Source organism: Serinus canaria, chromosome 11 (genome assembly GCF_022539315.1).
Source record: "Serinus canaria isolate serCan28SL12 chromosome 11, serCan2020, whole genome shotgun sequence".
Taxonomy (NCBI): Eukaryota; Metazoa; Chordata; class Aves; order Passeriformes; family Fringillidae; genus Serinus; species Serinus canaria.
The window spans coordinates 4,049,624-4,077,515 of record NC_066325.1 but is presented as its reverse complement, the minus strand read 5'-3'; the positions used below and the strand labels follow the sequence as shown (position 1 = coordinate 4,077,515).

General features: G+C 40.3%; 1 protein-coding gene across 1 annotated transcript in view; it reads right to left on the bottom strand.

The window, feature by feature from the left end:
• Positions 1-1,201: 1,201 nt before the first annotated feature.
• The window catches only part of CDH8 (cadherin 8), a 159,315-nt gene continuing 132,624 nt past the window's right edge, over positions 1,202-27,892 (bottom strand). The window contains exons 11-12 of the mRNA XM_050979066.1: positions 5,867-6,118; positions 1,202-3,213 (exon numbers count right to left, since the gene is read on the bottom strand). Coding sequence (XP_050835023.1) covers positions 2,720-3,213; positions 5,867-6,118 — 746 coding nt within the window. The 3' untranslated portion in view covers positions 1,202-2,719. The remainder of the gene's footprint in view (positions 3,214-5,866; positions 6,119-27,892) is intronic.

Here is a 27,892-nt window from a genome sequence, read left to right as displayed (position 1 = left end):
TAAAAGCTGTAGAAATGCCCAATTTCGAGCTCTGCCCAGCAGTAGTGACTCCCATCTCTTTTTTGACTGACAATGATGAGATTTCTGTCATGCTTTGCCTCTCCTACAGGGCCAGTGATGGGATTTTTTCCCTGGAAATCTTATTACTGAATGCACTGTCCTGGTCTCAGATGGAACTTTCAATCAGAAAGGCAATCAGAAGGTTTTCCATTTATGAGTTTTCCTATAAAAGAGCTCTGCTAAACTCTCCAGTGTAGCCTCTCACTCACAGAGTGCCTTGCCCTGAATGCTGAGGTGGCCCCAGCCAGGGCCATGATCCGTGTTCACAGCACCTTCCCTGGCTCCCAGCACTGGGATGTACACAGAAACTGGCTCAGTTCCCAACCCCTTCCCCGTTTAAGCTGGTGTTGGATCTGCCATGGCAGCTCAGAACAGCCTGGCACCCAGAGCAAGTGATGAGTAAGAGTGTGTTTGGTTTTTCTTCTGGTGAGTTCCAGAAATATGTTTGATTTCATTGAAATCTCCAGGAAATCTCCTTTCCTACCCTTACAGGACTTCACTGTTTAGTTCAGTGTTTTGCCAAAAGTTTTAGATTCAATTATTCAAAAGCCTTTTTGTTTTACTGCAGTGTAACTTAAATGTATTTGGTACATCATTAATTTCAATTAAATCTTTATTATATATATCAAAGTGGTATTAATGTATTAATTGCCCACAGACTACAGTCATTAAACCAAGCTGTGCTGCAGCTAAAGCAAAGTCAGTGTTACCATCTGAAAAACAGACAAAATTGGGGGTGTTAAGAATTCTTTGTTTGCAAAATAAGTGTTATTGAGGAGCTTTAAGTCGGTGGGTTGTTTTAACCAGGAATGCTTAAACAAAAATCATGTGAGGTTGTTTTTCACCATGGTGCAGTGAATCAGACACTCAAAACTCCTGTGCTCCCATCACTGTCAAATTCTGCAATATCTGCCAAATATTTCAAATATTCTCCTTTTTTTCTTTTCTTTCTTTTTTTATTTTGTCTGTATTCAACTAATGAATAAATGATTTTGAAGAAACTACATTCTTCAAAAAACTATAAAGTTATTCCAGCAGATTCATTTCTGCAGTGCCCAGGTAAACCTGAAAGAAAAGCAATAACAAGAGAAGTATTTATAAAAATATATTTCACAAAGTAGGAAACAATACAGGAGTTTCTCTGAATACAATACATGGAGTAAATAAACAAACAATAATATAGCTTCAAAACAAAGTAGAAAATTAAAATGATTTGCATGTAATACGTAGTTTTCTTATACAATTGCTACTTCTAAATGGCAAGTTTGCATTACAAATTGAGTATGCTTGCAGCTTCTAGTGTTCTTTCTCTGTGTGCAAGAGCCCTGGTGCATCACTATGAATATTATAGAAAAAAATGCTAATAACAGAAGCAGTAAAATTATGTACACACTGGTTCCTGCTCTAATACAGTGGAGAACTATAAGCATGTTTTTTTTTACTGTACTGTGTTATGTGTGGATTCTAAAAGTCTATAGTTTAAATATTCACATGAACCAGTTTACTTCCAGCTGTTTGTGCTTGTATTAAAAACACCAGGTACTAGATTTATGAAGAAGATATAAAACTGTCAAAAGTTTTCTCTGGCAATGTTTAATTCCTGCCAGCATTCTCTTAAAATTCAGCTACTGCAAATGGACAGGGAACTGCTTTAACCTGCAACAATTTGTCATTTTTCTTTTCAAAATGTACATGTATGAAACATTCATTATATATAGAAAAAAAAATCTAACTGATATAATTTAGTTTTCTTCATAATCTTACTCTATAGATTATCAGTCTTAATAAATAAAAGCAGTAATGGACATCAATAAAATATTTATTTCAAAGATTAAACAAATAAATTCGATCTTTAGCAATAAAATCAGCAATTCTTTCATTTATGTAAGTCCATCCCATTTCACAGTTTTTTCTTTCAGAAGACGAAGCACAGGGTTGATCCTTCTCCTAGAAAAAAGATCCTTTTGTGAAGCAAGGTTTTGCAGCCCTGCCTCTGAATCTCTACACATTAGTAGTATTTATTACCCATCACTGGAATGGATTAAGAACATGTGAATATTTTAAGGCTTGACACAATATTTAAAGATGATATTCAGTCTGTGGTGGCGTGGCCAACAATTACTGTATGTACAATGGATGGTCACTGCACAGTAGGAGCCAGTAGCAATTGGCAATGCTATTTCTGCTCAGCATTGCTAAGAAGACCAAGATATTGCTTTGAACATTTCTGTGGCGGGATCTTTGTTGGCAATGCAGAAACAAACCTTTAGCTTTACACATACTGGGCAGGAGCTACTGTTCAACAGCAAATCCCTGCAAGTCCATTTCCTAAGAGAGCACCAATTTCTTTTTTGTTCTTTTCAATTCACTGAAGATAATCAAAGATCCAAATCTCCATCTTCAGAGTGGTCAAGTGAATATCAAATATCCAAAGACTTCTAGACACTCCACATACTTTACTTCACACTCCACAAGACTTAACCTCCTAACATATACTTTTTTTTTTTTTGGTTCAACATTACAATGTAGTTGATTTTATAGATGACTGGCGCTAAACTTGCCTCTAAAACAAAAAGCCACATTAGTTTTAACTAACAGCAGTGGCTCTAGAATATTACATGATCATTAAGTCAACAGGGGAAAAGTTTGTAATCCACTGTCAAGTTTCTTTGTCACTTTCTCCGACTGAGTAAAGTTCTCCGAGTCTTTTAAAGCGAGGACCCCATTCACTGAGGTAGTCAAAATTCTGGTCTGAGTCTGATGTGGAGGACTCCAAGGAGCTAAGGGAACCAGCTGCTGACCCCTTTCCTTCATAGCCATAAATCTGGATAGAGTCATATGGCGGAGCCGTGGGATCATTATCAGCTTCGTGAAGCCTTACATTAATAAATTCATCAACATCAACACCATTAGGAACAGGTGCAAGACCCTGCCTGGGCATAAACTGAAGATCAGGCTTAATATCCTTACGAGGCAAAAATCCATTAATTCCATCCGGATTTTGCAAAGTTGCAATGTCAAAGGCTTCTGTGTCTTCCTCTCCACCTCCCTCGTCATCGTAGCGAATGATATTTTCCCTCACATCTTCATCATCTTTGATGATCAGAGGCTCATTCTTGTGTCTTCTTAGTGTCACAAACAGCACCACAATGACTGCAAAGAGAGCACCACAGGCTGATTAGGCAAAACATTTCCAACCCAAACACCCCATGGTGAGTGCAGCTGGGGAAGGTGAGAGGTTGCTTTTTGTGAGATTGGGAGTAATAAGGGTGAAAAGACTTCAACCCCCTTCATGTTAAGGAAATTGGATCAGAAGCTCTGATTAACCATCTAGTCTTTGATTATCAGCTCATCTTTACACCTGAAGTTCAATTTCATAGAAGCATTAAGGTTTCCCATACTTCTAATTTCGAGCCTTGACTTTTCCCTTTGGAAGTGAAGTCGAGCTATCATTATTCACATAGTCTGTAATAATCTACATAAGGGATGGTGGTTTCAAATATTAGAGGGTGTTTTTCTGAAAACATAGCCCCAATGGGAGAAAGAAATCAGTGTTTTTTCCACCTTTTGCAAGAGTCTCCTATTATATAACTAAAAAGAGAGTGAGAAAATAGGTGAGATAGAAAGAGCTCAGCTCAATTTCAGAATCGTGGACAGATGCATAAAAAACTCTAGATGGGTTATGCTTGGTTTTGCAGTTTAATGCTTAAACCTCAGCATTTACTGATTTACTGATGTATATCTCAGTCACAAAGTGAAGCTGCAAAGTGCAGAAATAGAACTCTCCTTTCACTGTTCTCTCCCTCACTTGATGTTGTATACCAATGTTGTAAGTTTTATTAAAATATACCACAGTGCTTATCTTGTAGAGCTTTAGTGTCACTTGTGCCATTACAATCCAGAATAAACTAATAGAAATATAGAAATATAAATATATATATATATATATATATATATATATAATGGAAAGAGATAAAGCAATAAGAAGGTATCCAAAGGAGGGAGCCCGGGCTGGGAAAGGGCCTGCAGGGGCCACCTGAGGAGAGGCTGAGGGCAATGGGCTGGGTCACCTTCAGCAGAGGGGCTGAGGGCAGAGTTCCCCAGGGCTGTAGGGACAGCTCTGAGCTCTGCTCTGGGCCAGGGGCAGCACCCAGGCATGGCTGGAGCTGGGCAGGGCAGGCTCAGGCTGAGAGCAGGGAAAGGTTCTGCTTCCCCCAGAGGTGCTGGCACTGCCCAGACTCCCAGGGAATGGGCACAGCCCCAAGACTGCTAGGGATGCACAGGGGGGATTGTTGAGGGGTCTGGGCAGGGACAGGAGCTGGGTCAGTGATCCCTGTGGGTCCCTTACAGCTCAGGACATTCTATAATTCCATGATTCACACAAGTCTTAGAATATACCACAGACCCATTTTCCATCAGGTGTAGCCCACAGTGTGTTCACCTTGCTGCTCAAATCCCCCATGTGATTTTCAGCTTCTCATTCCACACCTCTTTATTCTGTAACTCATGTGTGTGACTACTTCAGAACAGGGAGGGATTCAGTCCTACTGCCTGTGGCATTCACATTCTCTGAAAAAAATCCCTTCGCCCAGGATTTTTCTTCTGGGAATCTGAGAAGCCTCAGAGAAAAGGAAAACAATTCTTCTCTCATTTGCTTCTCCTGTGCTGTGCCCATGTGGAATGTGTTTGGAGATTGTTCACCCCCAGGTGATTGTTCCATTGCATTCTGCTGGGAGTTGTTTTCACTCTTTGGCCACTCAGGGCCAGGCTGTGTCAGGGCTCTGGAGAGAGTCACCAGTTCTCATTATTATCTTTTTAGCATTTTGTAAGTATCCTTTCTGTATTCTTAAGCATAGTATAGTATTCTTTAATATAACATAGAATAATAAAGTAATAAATTAGCCTTCTGAGAACATGGAGTCAGATTCATCATTCCTGCCTTCATCGGGACATTCCCTGCAAATACAATAACTGTCTGCACTGTCAGTGCTGCTGCACGTAGGACTGGACTGTCCCTCCTCCTCTCTGAACCCCACACCTCCTCAGAACCAGCAGACACCGGGGGATTTGTGACATGGGCCATACCCAGGCCAGGCCATGCCACGGGCTGGGCTGTACCGCAGGCTGTGCCATGAGCCAAGGCGTGATGTGGGCCGGGCTGTACCACAGACAGTGCCGTGGGCCAGGCCATGCTGTTGGATGGGCCATACCACAGGTTGTGCCACGGGCAAGGCCGTGCCTTGGGCTGGGTTGGACTGCAGGCCATGCCACGAACAAGGCCATGCCATGGGCCGGGCTGTGCAGTGGGCTGTACTACACCTGTACCACTGGCTGTGCCAAAGGCCAGGCCATGCCGTGGCTGGGCTGTACTGCAGGCTGTGCCACGAGCCAGGCCATGCTGTAGGCCAGACCGTACCACAGGCCATGCCACGGGCCTGGCCATACCTCTGGCCAGGCCGTGCTGTGGGCCAAACTGCAGGCTGTGCCATGGGCCAGGCCATGCTGTAGGCCAGGCCGTACCGCAGGCCGTACCACGGGCCTGGCCATACCTCTGGCCAGGCCGTGCTGTGGGCCAAACTGCAGGCTGTGCCATGGGCCAGGCCATGCTGTGGGCCAGGCCGTACCACAGGCCATGCCACGGGCCTGGCCATACCTCTGGCCTGGCCGTGCTGTGGGCCATACTACAGGCTGTGCCACAGGCTGTGCCAAAGCCCAGGCCATGCCATGGGCTGGGTAGTACTGCAGGCCATGCCGTGGGCTGTACTGCAGGCCGTACTGCATGCCAGGCCGTGCCGCGAGCACCCACCGAGCAGCAGGATGATGCAGGCCAGGATGGCGATGAGGGCGCCCATGCTGAGCCCGATGGGCAGCACGTAGGCCTCGGCGTTGCAGGACTGCACGGTGCCGTCGCTGCTGCAGCCGCACACGCGGATGGTCAGCGTGCCCGTGCTGCTCATGGGCGGCGTGCCGCTGTCGCTGATGACGATGGGCAGCAGGTACACCTCCTGCTTCTGCCGGCTGAAGCCGCTGTGCTTGGCCAGGATGCTCAGGGTGTTATCTGCAAAGCAAAATCTCAAGATGCATCAAGGGAAATTTAGGTTGGGAATTAGGAAAAAGTTTTTCATGGAAAGGGTGATAAAGTTCTGGAATGGCTGCCCAGGGAGGCGGTAGTGTCACCATCCCTGGATGTGTTAAAAAAAGCCTGGATGTGGCACTGGGTGCCAGGGTTTAGTTGAGGTGTTAGGGCTGGGTTGGACTCGATGATCATTAAGGTCTCTTCCAGCTTAGTCATTCTGTGAAATCTGTGAAAATGGCAACATCTCAAAACACAGCTCAGTGCCTTCAGGAGCCTCAGCGCGAACGTTCGTCCTTGTGCCAGCAGCACGTGGCAATGAAACACCTCCCCTTTCTGTCCAGCTGCCTCAAGAAGTGCAATATATGTATTTTCTTGTGTGATAAGAAGATCACGATCCCTTATTTCTCCTCTGCATACAGCACTACAAATATCTTCCCATCATGATTCACCTTTTTTTTCAAGTCACACAGTCATAAAAATCCAGCCAGTAAAACAAGAGAGAAATGAGATGTTAAAGAAACCCACACTTAAAGCATATTCACCAATTAACATAAATCTTCCTTGCCTTACAACCACAAACTACACATTTTCCACTGCTATAAAAGATCTTTCATTTTTATATAAAGACAAAAGAAAAGCTAAATTCATTACAAGTTGTGGGTCTAATTTTATGTGATCTAAACATTTATTTGGCCTCAATGAAGACAAGAGAACAAACCAGGCTGTATCTCCCATGGAGGCAGACAGGAAATGACTCTAGGACATCTTACCTCTGCACACATATGCAGAAAGTGAATTTTGGAAATATAAAGGAGCATCTGACTGCATGACACCCTACAAAGCCATGGAGTTACACAGTGAAATCTCTCCGAGTCACTCAGTTCTCAGTTCACCAAATGAATATAAGTTAATTTTTCTAAGAGTAAAAACATACGGATTTTAGTTGCATAGTTATAAAAATTACACATTCTAGACAGTTATATACACACACATATCAGATATCAATAGTCTTGTATGTGTCATAGTGCTCAGGTATAAACCATGATTCATGGCATGTCAAATATGCAGAAAATTCTGATTTCTTTATATATTTAAATATTCTCTAACTTTTAACTGCTTTATTCTGTGGAGTAAAATAATAGTTCAATATTAGGAATTATGCTAACAGAGTGCATGTTCTCTTGCACTAGTTTGCTGTTTGTGGTTTGTTTAAAAAAGGTGATTCAGAGGAACAGAGAAGAGTAATGTTTGTGTGTGTGTGTGTGTGTTGTTGTGGAATCCAATGACAATTTAAAAATAAAGCTGCACATCTTGTTTGGAAGAAGGAGTTGAGGTTCATTTTCCTGATGCATCATGAACAAAAGAAAGCCTCCTGATATTTTATGCTCTAAAATGGACACGTGCAATGCTAAATGTCATTCCATGGAAAGAAAGAAAACACTGGGAGTGCTCATATGACAATAGGCTTCTCCTGAAGATTAGGTCCCTTCCCACACAAACATTCTGTGATTCTATAATTTTCTATCCCTTCCACAGCAGAATCACCTACCAATCATGTTTACTTAGAGAGGTTCTTCCTATAAGTTATATTGCAGATGATGTAAGCATTTCAGCATTTTTCATACATTTAGATTATGCAACACGTGAAGGTCAATCTAAAAATCAACTCCTTCATAAGGCAGAATAAATATGGTCACTTTGCAGAACAAAAAGTATTCCTAACAATTTTTTTTTTTCCATAGGAATCCTGAGGTTTTATCTATTCCAGTTGGAAACAGTCACATCAAAACTGATGGCACCCTGGAGCTAAATAAATAGTCTAGTTCTTCCTTGTGCCCTTTTTAAAATGAAAGGAAGCATATGTGTTTACTGAAGACAAATTTCAGGTATAAGCTCTTAAGAATTCTGACAACTCAAATAGGTCCAAAGTCCCTGATGACACCCAGTGCCACATGTGCCAGAGTGCTGCAGTGGAAAAGTCACGTGTGTTTGGAGCCAAAAATTAACACACGTCTGGAAGTGAACAAACCCTGCACTGCTCCTTGGTTGGGTGTGCCAGGTGTTAACACACGTGTGCAAGTTAAACCACTTCCAGTGCCATCCTTGTTCTCTGCAGGGCAGAAAGGGAAAAGTTATGTTGGGGAAATAATCATGTAGCTCAGTTTCCCTGAATATGGGTGTGTAGAGCTTTACCAAAGTGAGAGTGACTATGTGATGTGCAAAAGTTCCTTTTTTGATGTGATAGCTTTCTTTTCCCCCTCGGGACCCCTCCCTGTTTTCAAATACTGGAAAACAAATTCATCTGTCTGCTGTCATTCTCCTGCAAAATTAAAAATACCCCAGCATAAGCTGCATCTTTAATCCTTTTGCTTTAACCTTTCAAAAGAGAAAATAACTATGTGGTGCTCAATTTCCAGCTCTTTCTTTGAGACAAATCCCACTCAAAGGTGTCACATCTGTAGTCATTTATTTGGAACTCCAGAGACTTTTACAGTTCTATAGCACAGTGCTCTAAAATCTGTACTGATACAGCCTGTTCCTTCCTGTGAACCTGCTGCAGTCCTCCTCTGCCCAAGCTGCAGCACAGGATTGATTGCTGAGCCCAACAGCCCTGCACTTTACAGATATGCAAAAGAGGGAAAGCACCTGCTATAGGAAGGAACTACAAAAGAGAAGCTGCACTTGTTGGCAACAGCTTCAGATCCCTTCTATCCTCCTGAGACATTCATTGCCATCCTGTCTGCTGCAGAAAATTCTAGTAAGCCAAAACCAGAGCATAACCAAGCAATAAAAGGAAGTGTGTAGTCCAAAGAGAAGGGGGCAGAAAAAGTGAGAGGGAGGAGAGATGGAGAAAATAAAGTGCTCTTCAGTGAAGCTTTGCTGAGTGTAAGCTTTGCTGTTCTTGATCCCTGGTTGGAATTGATTACCATGGTTATCAATTGATAATCATGGTTATCAATTCAAGTTCAGAAGCACTGAGAGAAAGCAAAAAAGATGCAAGATATTTGAGATATTAACTGTTAGTTAAGTGCAAAATAAGTTGCAATGGCTGGACTGTCAGAACTATTCAGAAGAGATGTCAAACAAGGAGAAGATAATAACTTTCTTTTCTTGTTTGGTTGTTTGGTTTGGCTCGTTTGGTTTGTTGTTGTTGGTTGGGGATTTTTTGTTTGTTTGTTTGCTTCTTTTTTGTTAGAAACCATGTTTGACTAAAAGTGAACATGTTATGCCTGGAAAGAAAAGAAACTGACAAGCAGAACATAGAAAAAGCAAAATGAAATGACAAAATTGTTTTGCCAATGGGTGGCAAGTCCTCCATTTGACTTAGACACTTTGTTTAGCAATAAATTCTTTTCCCTTCATTGCTGTGTCTTAAAATAAATATACCTTGGTGTTACTGGAGATGTGGAAGAACAATGACTCCCTGGGTTGACATTTTAGTTGGTTCCTAGAACTTGAAGATAAATCCTGGCAGCTGATCAGCAATAAACTCAATTTATCTGATTTGCTTTCTCCTTTCTGGACATTCCAGAAGGAGTCTCCTCCAGGAACAACCTCCAGCACTGCTGCATGAATGAACCTGGCAGCAGGTGCTCAGCAGGAGAGGGGACAATCACCTTCCCTCATCTTCCCAATTAACCCACTGATCCTTCACTACAGCACTGCTCAGGTTGTTTATTTATTCATGGTACTTTTAGCAAAGCAAGAAAAAGCACGTGCAGAAGAGCCCCAAAGCTCCCTCTGAGGTGTCTGCCACAGGCACAGAGCCACTGAGAGTGTTCCTCCAGCCAGGGAGGCACATCCAGGAGGGGCTCTGACATTCTCCATCAGAATGAGTCTCCAGGAATTCTGTGCCCTTCTGTGGGGAAGGGGCTGGAGAAGTTCATGGAAATGCCTGAACCCTGTGAAATACCCTCTCCCTGGTGATGTACCCACCACCCAGGATGGACCAGGAGCTGCATCCTGTCCTACAGCCTGCAGGAATGGTGTAAAATCTTAATAACTCTCACAGCATCAGTGTCAGGTCAGAGGAGCACACCTCTGGGCATGCACAACTACAGCTCAGAGCAGGAGCTCCCTTCTGCCTTTCTTACATATAAAAAAACCCGGTGGCTCAGCTCCCTGGCTGACTGTCAGTCTGAAATTTACAAGCAGATCCTTGAAATAATCATGAAAGAGCCTGTTTTGGGAATACCTCCCTCACAGCTGGAACAGAGGATGACAATGCAGAAGGTCTTTAAAAGATGTCCAGTGTGGTTTCCAGACAAAGGTAGTTTGCATAACCACAGCAATTACCCCAGGGCCAAATGCTTTCTGCACATTCCCCAGCTGTTCTCAAATCTCACAGATCTCTTTTGAGGCTCATGGATGAACAATATTGAGAAAATGTAGATGCAATCATTTTAATAAAAAGCTACTTCTGGATTTTCTGGACATGAGTGACTTTAACGGCATCAACAGCAATCAGGATGTGAAATTAGCAGGCAGGAGTCAACCCCTTCATCTTCTACTTTGTGCAAGAATGTATCTTGCAATTTTAAGCCAGACAATAAAATAACAGAACTAAAGTAAAAATCAGAAGCAGTGAGTTTGCATCCAAGTGTCATTTTCTCTGCACACTGTATTGCAATTCTTTAATTCCTTTGCAGTCTCTAATATGCTGAGATCAGTGGAGTTCCCTGCTGTGCCACCTTACACCTACAGAATTCTGCCTTTCTTTTTTTATCCCTTTTATAATGTCCTCAGAAAGATCAAATAATTAATGGTATTAAGGACTTTGTGGTAGAAGTTGTTATCTATGCTGGATATATTACTTATGTGAAGAAGGAATTTTAATTGGAAACTCTGCACCTGGAAACAGCGGAATGTCAGAAATATGCATTTCTTCCTGTTTATTAGAGCTATCATTCTGTGTACATTTTTAAATTTCAGATTCTCTGTAAAACAGTTCTTTGACACAAGTAGAAGAGCGGCAGGAATATCTTTCCTGTGACACTCCCTGCTTTTTCTGATAAGGAAAAGACAGGGACAGCTCATTCATCTCCAATCTCTCTTCAAAAGAAGCATCTATTCTTAAATAAAAACTCCAAACTTGAAATAACTGAGCAATTGAATTATTATCATCAAGGTTTCTTAAATAAAAACTCCAAACTTGAAATAACTGAGCAATTGAATTATTATCATCAAGGTTTCAGTGGAAACTAGCAAAATACAGGCAGAAAACCAGAGCACAAAACATTTGAAGGAATGTGAGCTCTAGAACACTCAGCAAGCAGCTGCAAAGGCACTAGAAAAGAACATTCAAGAGAATGCTAATGCCATTTCAGCTTTGTATAACCATTAATAACCATAATTAATATGCATGTGCCTCTTGTAATAGTTAATATTCACTAGTGGAAACCTTACAATGTCAAACACAGATTTTAAAAAGATCATTTCTAACATTGGTATTTTTGTTTTTCTTCAGAATTCAAACCTAATGACAGAGAAATAGTGGATGATAGGAAGATCCCAATCCCCTTTTTAGAGCCTGGGAATAAAACTGTCAAGAGACACAGAGGTGTCTCAAATAGGCACTGTATAAGTCACCTTAATCATTATTCTTTTTGAATATTTTCTCAGTCATACTTTCTTCCTAGGAAAAGCTTTATAAATAACACCTTTTTAGATTGGCAGGATTGCACTGCAGGAAAAACCCAGTGACTGCAGCCCAGAGAAGCCACTGCCCACAGTCCCAGGGGTGCTAACTCTCTTGTTCTGAAATTTCTTTTTTTGCCTTTTGCAATTACAAAATCCCTAGGAAAGAATAGTCCTGATCTCCTTTCTGATCCACCACAAGAACAGAACAACTCCAAGCACACCCTCATCCATGCTCACCTTTTAAAAAGCCACTGCTCACAAGTGGGCTCTGAGCTGAAAAACTGATTTATTTGTTTCAGTCTCCACTTTAGTACAAGTTGGAAGCATCACTTTCCTGCTTCCAAAAGAATGAAATTAATATCCTTTATGAGAAACCCATGTAAGGCAAATTTTTTTTTATTTTTCTGCCTTAGGCTGAAGCACATTTTAAAGGAATATTTGATTAAAAGGGTACAATTATAAGTTTGTATGTTTTAAATTTGGCAATAGTTAGTAGCTGAAAAAAATCCTATTTTTACATTAGAACTGCTATAACAATTTTGTTTCATGATTAAATTAGTGTTTTCAACATGTCTGTATTTATAAAAAATACATTTTTATGATCACACACACACACACATATATATATTTATATATATATATGCATGTATATTAATATATCTCTATATACAACTGTGTCATGTGTATTTTTACAGCTGTACCAGGCCTTCCTTGATGATTATCTCAAAAAAAATCCTCTTGAGCAGCAGTTTACAAGAAAAAGGATCTTACCAAATCATCTGAAAATCAAGAGAGGCCATTTTTTGCAGTACATTTTTGCTGATTTATGGTGGCCAAACCATATGGGCACTGAGGCCTCCACAGGTATTCCAAACTGACCTGCTTTTCATAAATATCAAAAATCTGTGATGTCTTCAAAAAAGCAGATTGATGATTGCAATCAAATTTGATAGCAGACATCAGGTTCAAAAGGAAAACTTTTTGTCATAAAAATTCAGCTGATTGATCAAATTCTCTTTCCTGCCCCATAGCAAGTTGCATTCCATACTGGCATATTTAATGGCCATTCACAAAGCATTCCTATGACAAATTAACAAACACTTGAATGATTTGGGGTTTTTTATAGACCTGAAGTTTCTGCAATCCCTTAAAACACCAATAAGAACACAGGGAAAGAAAAAGTATTTTGTGTGAGAAAATGTATTGGTAGAAGAATAATTGGAAAATGTCATATATTTTATATCTTTGATTATTTCCTCCTCTTTACCAGTTGGCTTAAATAATAACAGTTTATGCCAGAATTGAGCAGCTGAATCAACTAATGGATAAAAAAACCTAAACACATTTCCATGTAGTCCTTTGCAGAAATAAAAAGTACCCCTGGGAATTTTGATTCATGAGCAAAGTAATATTTAATTGTGTATACATCATTCTCATATGTTAAAATTTCTTGGAAAGGGGAATAATTATGTTAGTGCTACTGTGTAATACAGAACTTGTAGTAAATAAATTCTTGACTGAAGGAAAAAAAAGAAAGCCAGACAAATTAACAGCAAAGTGATGATGAATAAGCATTTCCTCCTACCTTTTTCCTTTGAAAATGTGAACTTTAGATAATAGTCTGTATAATTTCCAGTTCTATTCCTTTGGAAAAGTCTGAACTTTAGATAATTGTCTCTTAAGTATTCTAAAACTTTCCTTTGACCTTTAGGCCAGCAGAGCTATAATCAAACATAACTGTATGGTCCCTTGCAGTCTAGCAGCAACTCCTGTATTTTGTACCTTGGTTTTTTAACTCATTGAAGAAAGGACAGAAAATCCCTGCTGAAGAAATAATGATGTAGAACACATCCAGTCTGAAATAATACCAGTTTTATTGTTGGTGGAGTAGAGAAATAATTAGGACATGGTACTTCTCTCTCTCTTTTCAATTTACAGACACATAGAGCAAGTCAAAGCAGGAAATTTTGGGTTCTGGGTCTGTTTAAGCTCCACCTTGTCTGAACTGCACCCAGCACATCTGACTGAACCTCACTCACTCTGGTTTGTCTGTTCATCTCTTCCAAACCCCTTGAGAGGAGTAGAAGATTTCTCTTTCCAAACAAGCTGTGGGTCTGCTAGTAGATAAAAGTAGCACTGGGAGATAATAGAAACAATGGGAAGGATTCCACTGATTGATGACTGGGAAAAGATATTTGCTTTTACAAATAAACTTTATGTTTGCTGATAAATTAAATTAGACATTAGGAGATGAAAGAAACAACAGGGAAGAAAAACCTCTAAATTCCATAAGAATTAAAAATTAAAAGGGAGCGTTATGCCTTAGGGGGAAATCTTTGGTATGAGGCATATTGGGAAGTCTGAACCTCTCAAGTACCTGAGCCTAAGGGGAAAGAGAGAAGGGAAACGTGGCTGGGAAATCGGGATAAAAAGGGAGGCTGCATCCTCCAAAAATGTGAGAGATCCCAGGGGAATGCCCCATGGCCTCTGCCTTTATTCTAATAAAGAAAAAGGACTGCTCTGCCTCCTTTTTGGACATAAACCTCTGGTGTTTGTGGATTTATTTTCCTAACACCCTGCTGCCACTTGGGCTTGGCACTCCCATAATGGGAAGCAAACCCAGGCTAGTGAGGGTGTGAGATGAGCTAATCCAGCACTGGTTTTGCCCCTCCTGTTTGTCTCCTGTGTGACAGCAGCCAGTCCCAAGGCTGTTCACCAATAATGCCACTGCTCTGACATGCTTTGCTCCATTCAGATCCCATCACTGCGTGGCACGTGCATTGAATGGTGCATCTGTAAAGCGTGAGAATTAATGCAGGTTGCCAAGCTCTGGTTTAGAAAAAGAGATGAAATGGCTGTCAAATGTGCTCAGCATTAAAAATACATTATTAACACAGCAATTTGCATAGACTGATGGATCATTTTTGAAATCTACATAGTCTAGTTGATTTTATTCTGTTTTTATTTTAACCAAAAAGTTTCAGAAAGTGATACGGAGTTTTACAGCACTTGGATAAAATAATGCAGCCTATATTTTGCATTTGAACCAGTAACTTTCCAGTACTATATTACCAGATTCCAACAAAAATGCTTCAAGGATAAATAAAAAGCCAAGATATCCCAAGGCTGTGCCATCTGCTTTTCTTTGGAGGGATAATGGATTCTCAATCTTTCAATGAATACCTGCTTAACAAATACAGTATGGGAGAAGTTGGTGGCAGACAGGGATCTGAGCCCCTCAGGCCACAGTGACAGGTACAGCTTTAAACATTAGACTGAGTGCTCTTCTCTTCTGTGTAGGGCTAAACCTCCACCAGGTTCAGTGAAACTCAGAGTGATTTTGGTAGGTGATGGAAAAGTTCCAAGAATTCCCAGCCATGTTCTACACCTTCCTCAATTCAATCCTCCAGTTCTTAAATCAGTGACTTCCAGGTCTGGAAAAGTTCACAGACCTGTGGACTATGAAGACAATCATGGATGTTTGAAGTGAATCTTTCTTTCTACAATCTTTCTCAATGCCACGATAAAAACCATAAAATTTAAGTAGCAACCTTTTGGGTCTTAGATGTGCTGTGTTCTTGCCATTTAAGTAATTTAACATCCACTTCTCCTTGCCATGATTATCACCTTTTCCATTCCAATTCTGTGCTGAATGTACACAGGGGCTTGGTAGGGATTTAAAGCAATTTACCAGTAAATCATACACCAGCCCTTAAAAACTAAATCTGTAATCAGACCTATCAACCACATTGAAGTTTTGTTGCAACAGTAAAAGCCAAATTTCAGCCCTACCAGTGTATTTCTATTATGCCACTTACTTTTTACATAATGTCCACTTTGAAATACAGCAGCAGAAAGCAACCAGCAGACTATAAAAACAGCAACCAGCATTTATTGCAATGCTGCCTTTTTGTACTGGTGTAATAAAGGTCTTGTCAGCACTTCCATTACAAAATGCCAATTTTCAGAGGTTTATAACTGACATAACAACTTCCTATGAAAAGAAATTTAGAATGTGGACTCTCTGCCAAAGAGCATTGAAAGTTAAATACAGCTTACGTTGGCTGGGGCATTCTAAGTCAGAAAATAAATTAAAAACAATTCTGACTTAACATTTTCTTGAGCTGGTGCCACTGAAGAAAAAAATGTGGCTTTGATAGTAAAAAGTGCCAGATCCTGCAGTTCTTATACAGCAGAACTCCCTTGAAGTTCCCTGAGAACAATTTCTGTGAGAGCCCTGAAAGGAGTGCCATTATACATTTTTGTAAATGTCATCAAGAGTTATATTAGCTTTTGGTAATTTGAAAGACTGAAATGTTATGGTGTAACATTGCCCCTGGGCACACAGGCAGCATGATAATGACTTTGGGAAGACATTCTGATATGCAGATTACATATAACAATAACAATTTGTTATCATCAGACCATTAATGGCAGTAATTCAAGCTTCTGTCTCACACCCAAAGGATTCACACATGCCTTATTACATGCACACCTCTAACAGAGGATGTGATTCCCATGGGGAAAACTCGTGGCCTTTTGAAAAGCAGGGAAGAGCAAAAGGCATCCAGAGAAGGAATTCTAGTGAGTGAAAAAAACCAATTACCCATCTATAGAGTGGAATAATTTGAAAAAACTTTCAAATGAAACATCCCAGATACTCTTTGGAATGTTTGTGGACAGCATGCAAACATTACATAGAAAAAACCTGGAATAGCCACAAGTTCCAGACTGGGATACACAGATGGATCATGGAGAATCACAGCAGGAGCACACACACATCTGAATTGAGATTCCAAGGCCTGGACATACTGCAAAACCCTGCCTTTGCTCTGTACCTGGTGGGACACAACACAGCACTTGGAAAGAAGCAGCCAGGGAATGATGGCTTGAATTCTGCCTCACCACAGAGGTGTTACAAAGCCAGTGCTAATATGGGTGAATATTATGAATATATATGTTATATATTATGAATATATGAAACTACAGCACCAGTTCAGAAGTTGTTTAGAGTTCTCATGGAATCAAAGGATGAGTGAGGTTGGAAGGGACCTCCAGAGATCACCTGGTCCCACCCTGCTCACCACAGCTACCCAAACCCCAGGACCTTGTCCAAGTAGCTTCTGAATATCTCCAAGGATGGGAGTTCTAAAAATAGCAAAACATTCATATTCACAATGGAAATATAACTGTGACAAAAGAAAAGACATCTTATTCAGTGTTTCTTTTCATCCCATGAAGAGAAGTTAAGAGGTATAAATATACAAAGAATCTGTAAGCCAAGAGAACACCTTGCAAATGTTCCTTGCTGTCTTCTAATTTGTCATCAAGAGTCTGATAAAGTACAAGTGGAGTGTTTAGGCAGAAGCTGCAGTAAAAATACAAACCATGATCACATAAAAATATTAGAAGAGATGGGGATTCTACTGGCAGAGGAAAACACATCTCATTATGCTGAAAAGACCTTTGTGATCATCAAGAAAAAAAACATAAAGTTTAAAAAACATATTAAAAAACATATAAAGGTGATCAGAAAAAAAAAAACAGTAGATACTTTGAGAAAGTTATGTTTCTTTACCAGGAAAAAATAATTATAAAAAATAATTTTAGTTTAGAAACAGCTATGGTCTGTATATGAATTTTTGAAGCAAGTGGTTCTGCTAGACAGGCTGTATTAGAACTCAAAGTTTTTAGCAACTACATCTTTTGATCTTGCCTGTTAGCACAAAAAAGGCACAAAACAAGAAAAAGTTGTTTTGTTATATTTTTTTTTTCTCATTTAAAATAGGAAATATTAGTACAAAGAAGCCATAACAATGTGGATCAGATAAAGATGATACAGAAGGAGATGTCAGGGGTAGAACTGAGTCTACCTCCCACTGTATTCAGCATCGCAGCTCATATCAAAGCTGCCAGCTGACATCAGACTGGGCTCCATTATCTCCTCCCCTGAAAATTCCTCATGTTTTCTGTCTGGGACTTCCAGAAGAATCCAAAATACCCCTCCCTTAGAGCACTCCTGAAAATCTCAGCCTTTACCAGCCCCACTGCTCACAGCTCTGCAGTGTTTGCACAGCACAATGGCAGCACAGTGATTAAATGTTTTATCCAAATTCATAGAGGAAAGCCATAGCCAAGCTAAACAGAAATGTTCCAAACTCCAGAACAATTCCTCAATCAAAAATCCATCACTCCTGTAGAGTGCTCTGAGATCACAAGGTCTCAATCTTCGTGGGGGGAGCAGTGCATAGTTTACAGGAGGGTCACAGGTAATGGATGAAAAGGTTATAGAAAGTGACAGGACCCAGCTAAGCAAGGTTAGGGAGCAACAAGTTGGAAAAGCCTACATGAATTAGTTTTATTTTGTATTGTTTCCAACAAGCTCTATTTTAGTTCTGTTTTAGGTTAGACTGAATGAGAGTTTCATAACACAGCACAAACAAAGCCAGAAGGTTTTACCTGTTTTTATGAAAGCGATGTGAAATTATTATGTCATTAAAGAGAAGAAAAAATTCAGTGTTCATATTCAAACAGTCCAATATTCTTAGAGCAGAAAACTTTCATGAGCATTCAGAGATTACTGTTGGTGCTCCTTTTTTAAGGTGCCCCAAACTCTATTCAAAACTCCACCACAAGGACCTCATTTAGCTCTTAGAGTCAGATTACAAAAACTCCAATCCTACAGAGTTTCAGCTGCTGTTTAGGCATGAACACAGTCCTTAGCCTACAGCCAGAGTGGAGTTTGCTAGTTTGAGCCCAGGGTTAGTCAGGCCAGGCCGGGGGCTCAGCCTTTGCTCTCTGAACACGGGCAGAGAGCTCCCACTGCTTCCCTGATCCCTGCAATCGGCCCCGCATCCATCAGTTACCTTTGGAGGACCCCACCAGCTCTTCCTCTTCAGTGCCATCAAGCAGACATCTGGTCCTTTTCTTCAAGTTCTATTTATCTCTTCCTAACAAGCTGCCTTATTATCTCACTTCAAACAGGGGCCCATCTTCACTCCCTCTCTAATCAGTGCTGATTACCAAGTGTGCACATCCTATCATTTTAGGATATGCAAACTCTCTCCCCAGACTAGACAGGTCAACCGATGCATTTCATTTGTTTGCTGCGTTTGGCTCAGTGTGTAAGATCTCTCTGTTCAGTCAAATCATGTATTCTACCTCTTCCCTGCCCTCTGAATGCATTGCCTTCTAGGCAGATTTATTATATAAATATTACATGCTAATAATTACATAAATATGTTGCTAATTACTGGCTGCTTGCCAAATAAAGTACGTCCTAATTAGACAGAATTAAATGAAGACCAATAAAGTGACATATTTTACAACAAGATCACCCATAAAAATTACAAAATCAGGAGTTGATGGGAAAATAACCTAAATGGTACAAAGCCACCTCCCCAAAAGAGTTGTGTCTCTTATTCTCTAAAGGCTGATATTGGAAGCAGTAGTAAAAAATCATTTAAAAATCTCCTGTTTCCTTCAGTGTGTCACTGCTGTACTTGCTGTGGGAGAGAAATACAACCCATTCTGAAACAGTCACCTCCTCAAAATGAGGAAGGAGGACATAAAAAAGTATGTAAAATATAAAATATAAACTTATTTGAGCACCCCAGAGAGGTTCAGGAAAATGCAGAGACACAGAATTGACATAATAATCAATGTCGTGGTCACCCTGCAGGAACAATGGCTGTGATTCCAACAGTAACTCCTTCCTTGTGCAAAACACTTGTTGGGTTGGTTCAAAACAAGATACAAATTAGAACATGCTCTGAGCCTTTTAAACTCACATTATAATGTCAGTTGTGTAATAATTAATCAGATAAGCCTTAAGGCTAAGTGTGAAAAATCAACACCTTCTATTTTTAATGGAGCATCCACGTGCAAATGTCTGATATAATGGCAAAAGGAGATTTTTCTTAATCAAAGGAAAAATTAACAGTTAATAGGTGATGATTCCTGATTAGATTTTTTTCACTTTTAGCCTCTTTATTCTTCCTCTAGTAGAACAGTGTTGGTGGTCTTTTAATCTTTACTGCAACTGAAAGTTTAAAATGAGACTCCTATCTAGTTTCTCATTAATTGACAAAAGTGCAATTAGAGCAACTACTAAATTAATTCCTCCTCAAGAGTCTGCATTTAGGATACGATAAAACAAAGAGATATTCTATAATGAGAGCAACCAATAAATTTACAAAGAGGGAGGGACAGAAGGGATAAAGAAAAAAGGAGGGAGGGAAGGAAAGGAAGGAAAGGAAGGAAAGGAAGGAAAGGAAGAAAGGAAGAAAAGGAAGAAAAGGAAGAAAAGGAAGAAAAGGAAGAAAAGGAAGAAAAGGAAGAAAAGGAAGAAAAGGAAGAAAAGGAAGAAAAGGAAGAAAAGGAAGAAAAGGAAGAAAAGGAAGGAAGGAATTCAAATTCATTCTTGGGTCATATTTAAGAATCAGGTACTTAGGGATAAAATTCAAATAGCCAAACCAAAACAAAAGCTAACCATGAGGTGAACACGGAACTTCTTAGATGCAGTATGACTCTGCTGGGTAATATACTGAGGTGGTGATGGGGCAGAGGTTCTGCTAGGACCTTTGGCCTCAGGACATTATTCCTCCTACTCAGAATTAAACCCATGTCCAGGAAATCAAACATAGTCAGTGCAAAATGTCCATGAACATTTCCACCACAGAAATTGTTTTTTGCAGAAAACTTCGAGGAATCAGATGTACCCATCACACCAGAAGTGGTACTTAAAAAACTCTTAACTCTTTCAGAAGGTAGCTGATTAAAAATCTGGAAATTTATCTCCAAATATAATATATTCACTTAGCTATAAATACTACTTTGAACTACTTCTAAAGTCCTAGAATATCATAATCATAGGTGCAGTGAGTTTTTGAGGAGTTATGTTAGAGCACTTAGAGAACCTTTGATTCAAGGCTGGTGGAGCAATGTTTCACACAGTCCTAGGATGGGAGAGGCTGAGGGGCCTGCTCTGGTGTCCCCTCCCTGCTCCAGCAGGGCCATCCCAGAGCCCAGGGCACAGCAGTGTGTCCCTGTGGCTCTGCAGTGTCCCCAGGGAGAGCCTGCACAGCCTCTGTCACCATCTGCTCAGGGCTGGCACTGCCCAGGGCAGCAGTTCTGCCTCCTGGGCAGGGGCAGCTCCTGGGCTCAGGCCCTGCCCATTAATGAGTTCCAAGGAGCTGGTCCTGCAGATCCTACTGCTGTTAGTGCAGAACTTCTGCAGTCAGTAAGAACACCACCCCTCTGCCTGCTAAAGAGCTCAGTCTTGAGACCTTGATTTAATGTCTATTTTCCCATTATGTGTCTGAAATTAAGTCACACTGAAGATTCAATTTGTTCTTCTCTGCTATTTCTTTCATCCATGTTCCATGTTATTACTGAACCAGACATTTTCAAGTTAACTTACTGACCAAATTCTTTTGCTCTCTTGGTTTGTTTTCACAACCTTTTATCCCTTACTCACTCTTCTTTAGATTTATTATGAAATTAATGCAATAAACTGGAAAAGAGAGCTAAGGATGTTACACTACTGAGCTAGATGAAAGTCCTACAGCAGGAAAATTCACAGCTGTCCAATCCATTCCCTCATCATGAGTAAGCACTGTCGTGCATATGGTGCACAACACTGACCTCAGATCTTTTTCACTCAGATTGCATCTGGTTCTCAATTAGTTTGATTTATAAAATGAAACATAATTGACGTCTTGGCAACATTCTGTTGCTAGCAGCACAAATAATAAATTAAGAACGAGTGAAGTAAAATTCTCTTTAGTCATGTATGCATAATGGCAGGCTGCATGTATTTATTAGCTGGGTCTCACCACCCCCATTGGAAGCTGTTTGGGGCTGGGTCATGTTTGCACTAATGCTCTGCTAAAACTCTGTAATTGTGGTTGATTCAAATGACCACAAAAAGGCAGTCTCTGAAAGGATGGGATGCTGTGGGAATCAGTCTGATTTTCCAATGTGCATATACAACTCCTCTATAGCTGTCTGAAAGTTTGCATTTGGGAGGCTTGGAAAGAAGCTGTCACCACAGAGCTAAAGTGAACCAGAAAGGAAAGGTTAAACAGCATTTGGAGCAGAAGCTCCCAGGAAACACTTTGCCAGTGCAAAACTGTAAAAAGTACAGACGTGCTGGGGAGCACAGCAGGGCTGAAGAGGAGCTGGAGATGCCTGCAAGAGGACAATCAGCTTACCAGATGGCCCCCTCCTTGCTGGTTCATCCATCAGCTTGGCCTGTCCAGTCCAGTGAAGGCTTGATGGATCACCTCTGGCTTAGGGCGAGGAGAGAGGGAATCTGTCTGGAGTCCTGCATCCTGAATACAGGAGAGGAGTGAATAAGGATTCAGGTGGACAGAACAGACAGAAGGGTCACGGGGTGGAGGAGCTGGCAGCTGAGTTAGCCTCTGAAGAGTTGATCCTAGTTCTCTGTTTCAGCTGTGTGCACCAAGAAGGAGTCACCTCTTTAGCCTATTGAAGTGGTGAATTGCAGTTAACCATTGTAAGAAGATTTAATCACCCAGACAGGGGTGAAAAGTGTTTGCAGAGGAACTGCACTGACTCTTCACCTGGTTCAAATCAGAAAGGAGTTCTGGAAAGAGTAGTGATCTGCATGCAAGAAGAAAGCTGGGAAAGACAGCAGAAGCAGGTGTCAGTGAAGGACAAAGGATTGGAGAGGAAAAATGCTGGCTTCCCTTCTACATTAATGCAATCACTTCAGAAAACAACACCACAGCCATCCCTGCCAGGGAAGTTGTTTCAAATCTCACTCAACTGATAGTTAACACCAAGGAAAAACAGAACTTGAGGGAATAGCAGAACACAGCTGATAGTGATTATAGTAAAGAAAGAAGGGGGAAAGGAAGCAGAAAGTTATCAGCAGAAAGACACTGAGAATATTGGCACCAGCATTCTCAGCTAGGTGGGACTAACACTGCAGTGCCAGGGAAAAGTGGAGCCTTGCTAGGGATAGTAGACAGGAGTCAGATATAGCACTTCAACTGCAATGTAAAATCATAGAGTGAAAATGGGAATTCATCCACTGCCTGGCAAGACAGAACCTCTGAGCACTACTGGAATGTATTGGGGTCCCTTGGGAATATTATCATTACCTTGGAATTCTACCAAGTCTTCTAGAACTTGAGAATAATCTAAAGATGTATAACACTGATTTCCCCCTCACATAGCTCATCACTTGTCACGGAGAAAGGGCTCCTCTCCTTCAGTTCTCAGGCACAGTCCTACTTCAAAGGATGACATTACCTCTTAGAATTGTCAGATTTGCAAATAAGAAAATGGATTACTTTTCTCCCAAAGGATGATCTAGTATGTTTTCTGATCCAAAGCAGTTTCAGGCAGGTGAACTGTCTGAGGACCAAGGGTAAAGGAACCTGAGTATAATAAAGAAGGAACTGCATTAATTATTTCAGGGACTTGCCACTTGCCACCTAATGCACAACCACTCGCTCCAGCAAAGCTGTTTGCACTGGCTGAACATCCCTTTTTGTATATTAATGGAGTGGAAGCTTGAATCAGTCCTGTGTCCCTGCCTGCTGCCACAGTGAGGGAGTGTGGCAGCACAGTGTCTCCAGGTCCCCTCCCAGCCCCACTGTGATCCTGACACATTTTCCAGCTGCAGAACAAGGCACACCAGACACATAATTCTTAAAAGGGGGCTCAGTAGTTTAGGATAACTTGCAGGCCATCAGTAGACTGTGTTACTTCAGGCCTGTAAATCATATTTTGTTTTTAGCTGAGAGAGACAAGTATGATCCCAAAATATAATTAAGTATTTTTAGGGAAAAAAAAAGCTAAATTATTCTTAACTCACAGAATTACAATGTTTCATAGAACTTAGTTACCTTAACTGCCACATGATTTGTTTTGGCAATATTTAGACCTTCCTACTCAGCAAAATAACATTTTTATATTTTGTTTTAATTTCTTTAACTTAAAATTTCTAATAGAAGCAAAAAAGAAACTTATTGAACAAAATCTTTCAACCACGCTACAAAAGAAATATTTCAATAATTTTGTATTAGCAATTTTATTATTAACTCTATTATTCATAAAAAATCAATAAACTGAAGTTCTTCTGGCATGTACAGGTTATAAAAATGTTGAACTTTGCTATTTAAGAACTCCAGTTTAAATGCCATGCTGAGAATAAGATTGATAGTATGATATTTATAATACATTTTTCACACCATGAACACTCCTGGAGAAACATGATGTGTGCCTGTGGATGGCAGATCCTGACACACAAGTGCCAGATAATAGGGTACTTTGTGTTTGTTATTTTTTAATACATTGCAATGCTTTATTTTTAACTGCTCCTTTCACACTGCTGGCACCTTGTTATGCAAGTATTCCTTGTGATTTCTGGTGACTAAAACCACTTTTATTAAAAGAGATGTTGATCAATGCTTTTCCTTGGATTATGCCTCATATTCCTTTACATCTTCTGGATGTTCTTCCATACCACTAATTTTGACAGATGGTAGAAAAATAATAACTTATGAGATGCAAGACTGAGCACATCACTTAATTTGAAGAAAACCACTAACAAGGATGTGATTTGGAATGTTTTGGAGTTTGAAACTCTAATTACTGATATAGAAAAGAAATGAGGATGATAATTAAACCCATTAGAAATACATAAGCATGTGCTTTCCCTCGAGCAGTGCCATTGTGGAACACCCTCTGGCACGTGGCAGCTGGGCCACAAAGCTTCCCAAAATTGCCTGAAACTGCAGCAATGTGTGAGGAAGTGCTGCTCACATCCAAGGCACATCCATGTTTGGGTGCTGGGATTCTGGATGTTCACTGCACATCCACCCAGAAATGATGGGTTTAATGATGTCCTTGCTCTGGCAATTTGTGCCTGGGGTCAGGGGGTTAACTTTGAAATTGGGCAAAGTGAAAGGAGGGCAACGAAACAGAGGAGTCACCTCAGAGCTCTCTGAGGGATGCATTTGGAGAGAAAAGTCAATCAAAAACACAGAAGGAGCTTCAGCTGGCAGCTGAGACAATGGCAGAGAGACTTATCCAGAAATGCCAAAAGAAAGTGTTTCATGGAAAGATTTATTTTAACACAGGAGAGTTACTCTGGTGGGAACAAAAGACTCACCCTCCAGGTATGTATTTGACAGATGCTGCTAAAAATACTTTGATGAAAAAAGCTGGGGAAAAATCCAGGTTTTATTGCAATAAAATCACAGGGACAGAGAAGTACTTTAACAAAAAAAAAGTGATAATAATTTGTCTTATTATTTGGGATATCTAAAAGTGCTTGTCTGTAGTTGTTTTCCTCAGCTATTGTGAAAGTTTAGAAATATTTGGTTTCTAATGGGAAAGAGGTGATGAAATATAAAATAATCCAAAGTATACAAAGGCATGCAAGGCAGTGATTGAAGTGATTATGCCAGGCCATTTCCTTTAAACACCTGACACAGTGCCTGCGCTTTCAAATCAGCACAAGGAGGACACAAGCAAGATTTAACTTGAAGGAAAGAATGAAAGAAATGGGCATTTAAACATGATCTCTCTTGGAGCTGTTATATGTATCACAGATGTAACAGACTAAGGGTGGCTGAGTATAAATATTAAGCTTGTTAGAGAGAACCAGAAGAGTTAATCACTTAGGCAGATATATAATTCTTCAAGTAAAAAAACCCAAAACATTTTCCTATGCACTCACTAGAGTCAGGACCAAACTCAGAGCTCAGCTTGCCAGATGGACATTGAATATTTGAGGAGAGAGGAGGCTGGTCACTGATAATCAGCCTGTTACAAGCCAAATCAGGCTATTGGATTTCTGCAGCAATATGAGCTCATGCCAGTAAAGTTCCTAACCCTCCTAACCCTAAGCCCTGCCCATGGACCAGGCAACCCCAGGACTGCTGTGCTGCATAAACCCTACAAGAAGTATGGAATATCCCATTTATCCAGGGAAGATGCACCATTTCTCCTGTCACAAGAATTACTGCATCCAAAGGCACTGTGGAAGGTCCAATTTGGAGTTTATTCCATTAGGAAACAGATTCTGGCATCAGAAAAATGGAATAGCAATGGCAGCTTCTCATGGGGAAAACTTTATGTCTCTTTATGGCAAAGATGTATTTGGTAGTTTTTGACAGTAAAAATTGCACTGGCAGCATATCAAAATGTTTGCATGTGTGAAAATGCTTCTATCACAGAGCTCTGTTCTCACTTGAACAATCTAAGGGCACCTGAAGGATTCAATGCTGAAAACAGAACACAACAGGTACTGCTGTGAGGGGTTGTTGGGATGCAGCACAAGATTTTAGGTAATGCTCTGTGAAGACCATTCACGTGAAAAAAAGGCTGTCAACAAATCCCAATTCCATTTCCAGAGGTCTCATTTCCATTTTCTGATGCCATGACAGTACAAAATCCTCATCAGTTGTCTAGGTTCCTGTCAGTTTTTTGTCATTTATTGTAAGCTTAGTTTTTTTGGGAAGGGTTAATTCCAGGCAGTCTACAACACATTGCTAGAGTGTATCAACACTTGTCTAAACATGAGATATTTTCATCTGAAATTTGAGTTTTTTCTGGTTCAAAGTTTCTCAGACACACCACACAAACCACAGATTTTCATTTTTTCCCTGCTTCTGTTCCTCTGCAGAAAACCCAGCACAAAAGCACGTGGAAAGTGCCCAGAGATTCACTCAGGAGTTTGTGCAGTCAGGGACTTGTTATGTCACAGAGTCACAGGTTTAGTCACAGGTCTAACACAGAAAACATGACATGATTTTCATGTAGCATTAACTTCTTATATTTTTTTTAATATAACTCTATTATTCCTCTTGAGAGGGGATAAAGGTTTTTGCACCTGGCAATCCAAGTGCTCAGCATGCCTTGATTACAGCTCGAGAGAGCATGATTGCCTGGATTTGGATTATCCCTCACTGCCCAGGAACCCAAGGCACTAAACCTACAAACCCCACCCAGTAAAGGCTCTCTGAGCTCAGAAAAGGAGAGAGGAAAAGCATCAGGAGAGATGGAAAATAAAGATGGCTAAGAGATGATCTAGAGATATTCAGTGAGATGCTTGATGGCATTTAAATTTACATTTTTTACATTATTTACATAAAGCCACCACAGCCTCTGCAGTTTTGGGTATCTTGTCTACAGAAGGAATATGGAATTTCATAATATGAAAATTAATATGGAAAAATAATATTGAAAAATTAATAAATTATTATGGAACAAATAATATGGAAATTAGTATGGAAATTCAGCAAACCAAGCAAATGAAGAACACCAGTGCATCATTTCAAGGCACAGATTCTGCTGTGAGCACAGCATAACTTCTATATATGTCATAAAACATTCTGAGAAGTGTTTTGGTTTTTTTTTTTTTTTTTTGTGTGGTTCCTGATGAAGATACCTGGTGTGTCACTTAGTTAAACACATTTCTCAACAACGTGGCCAATCATAATATTTGCAGTGCATGTCAGCAGCACAGTTAATTACTGACTATCAGGGGAAGTTGCCTTAGGGTGATCTGGAAGGTTTGAACAACAGAATCAGCCTGTGTGCAACAAGCTAAATTGATTAATGGTTATGCTTCTGTTCTACACAGGAAGGCAACATTCCAAATCACAGGCATCTTATGTGTTCTTTGGCAGGAGGGACAGAAAGAGGGCACTGCAGCTTTTTCTCCTGGCAGAGAGAGATGCACCAATGTCACCACGTTCAATGTCACCATTACATGGTGGCCAAATGCCACCAGTTACCTAAAGCACAAGAGAACCCAAAAGGGCAATACCATTGCTTGAGGAGCACTACTTCTGTTTATCTCAGCCCTCAAAAGAATTTTGAAGAAAGGCAAGATATTAAAAATTATTTAAGTAAATAAATGTGCTAATTCTAGCAAGTAAAAATTGGGTTTTACAGGAGGCTTCCTGGGAAAATGCAGTCCCTGTGTGGTATTCACAAGTAGACAGCATTTCTTCAGCAGCCATAAAATTTCTGATGCCTTGAAGAATTAGTTTGGCAGGAATTAATTAATCTAATAGGAAATTGAAGATAAGGACGCAGTCAGGAAGATGTCAAGGATTTTGGCCACCAGTG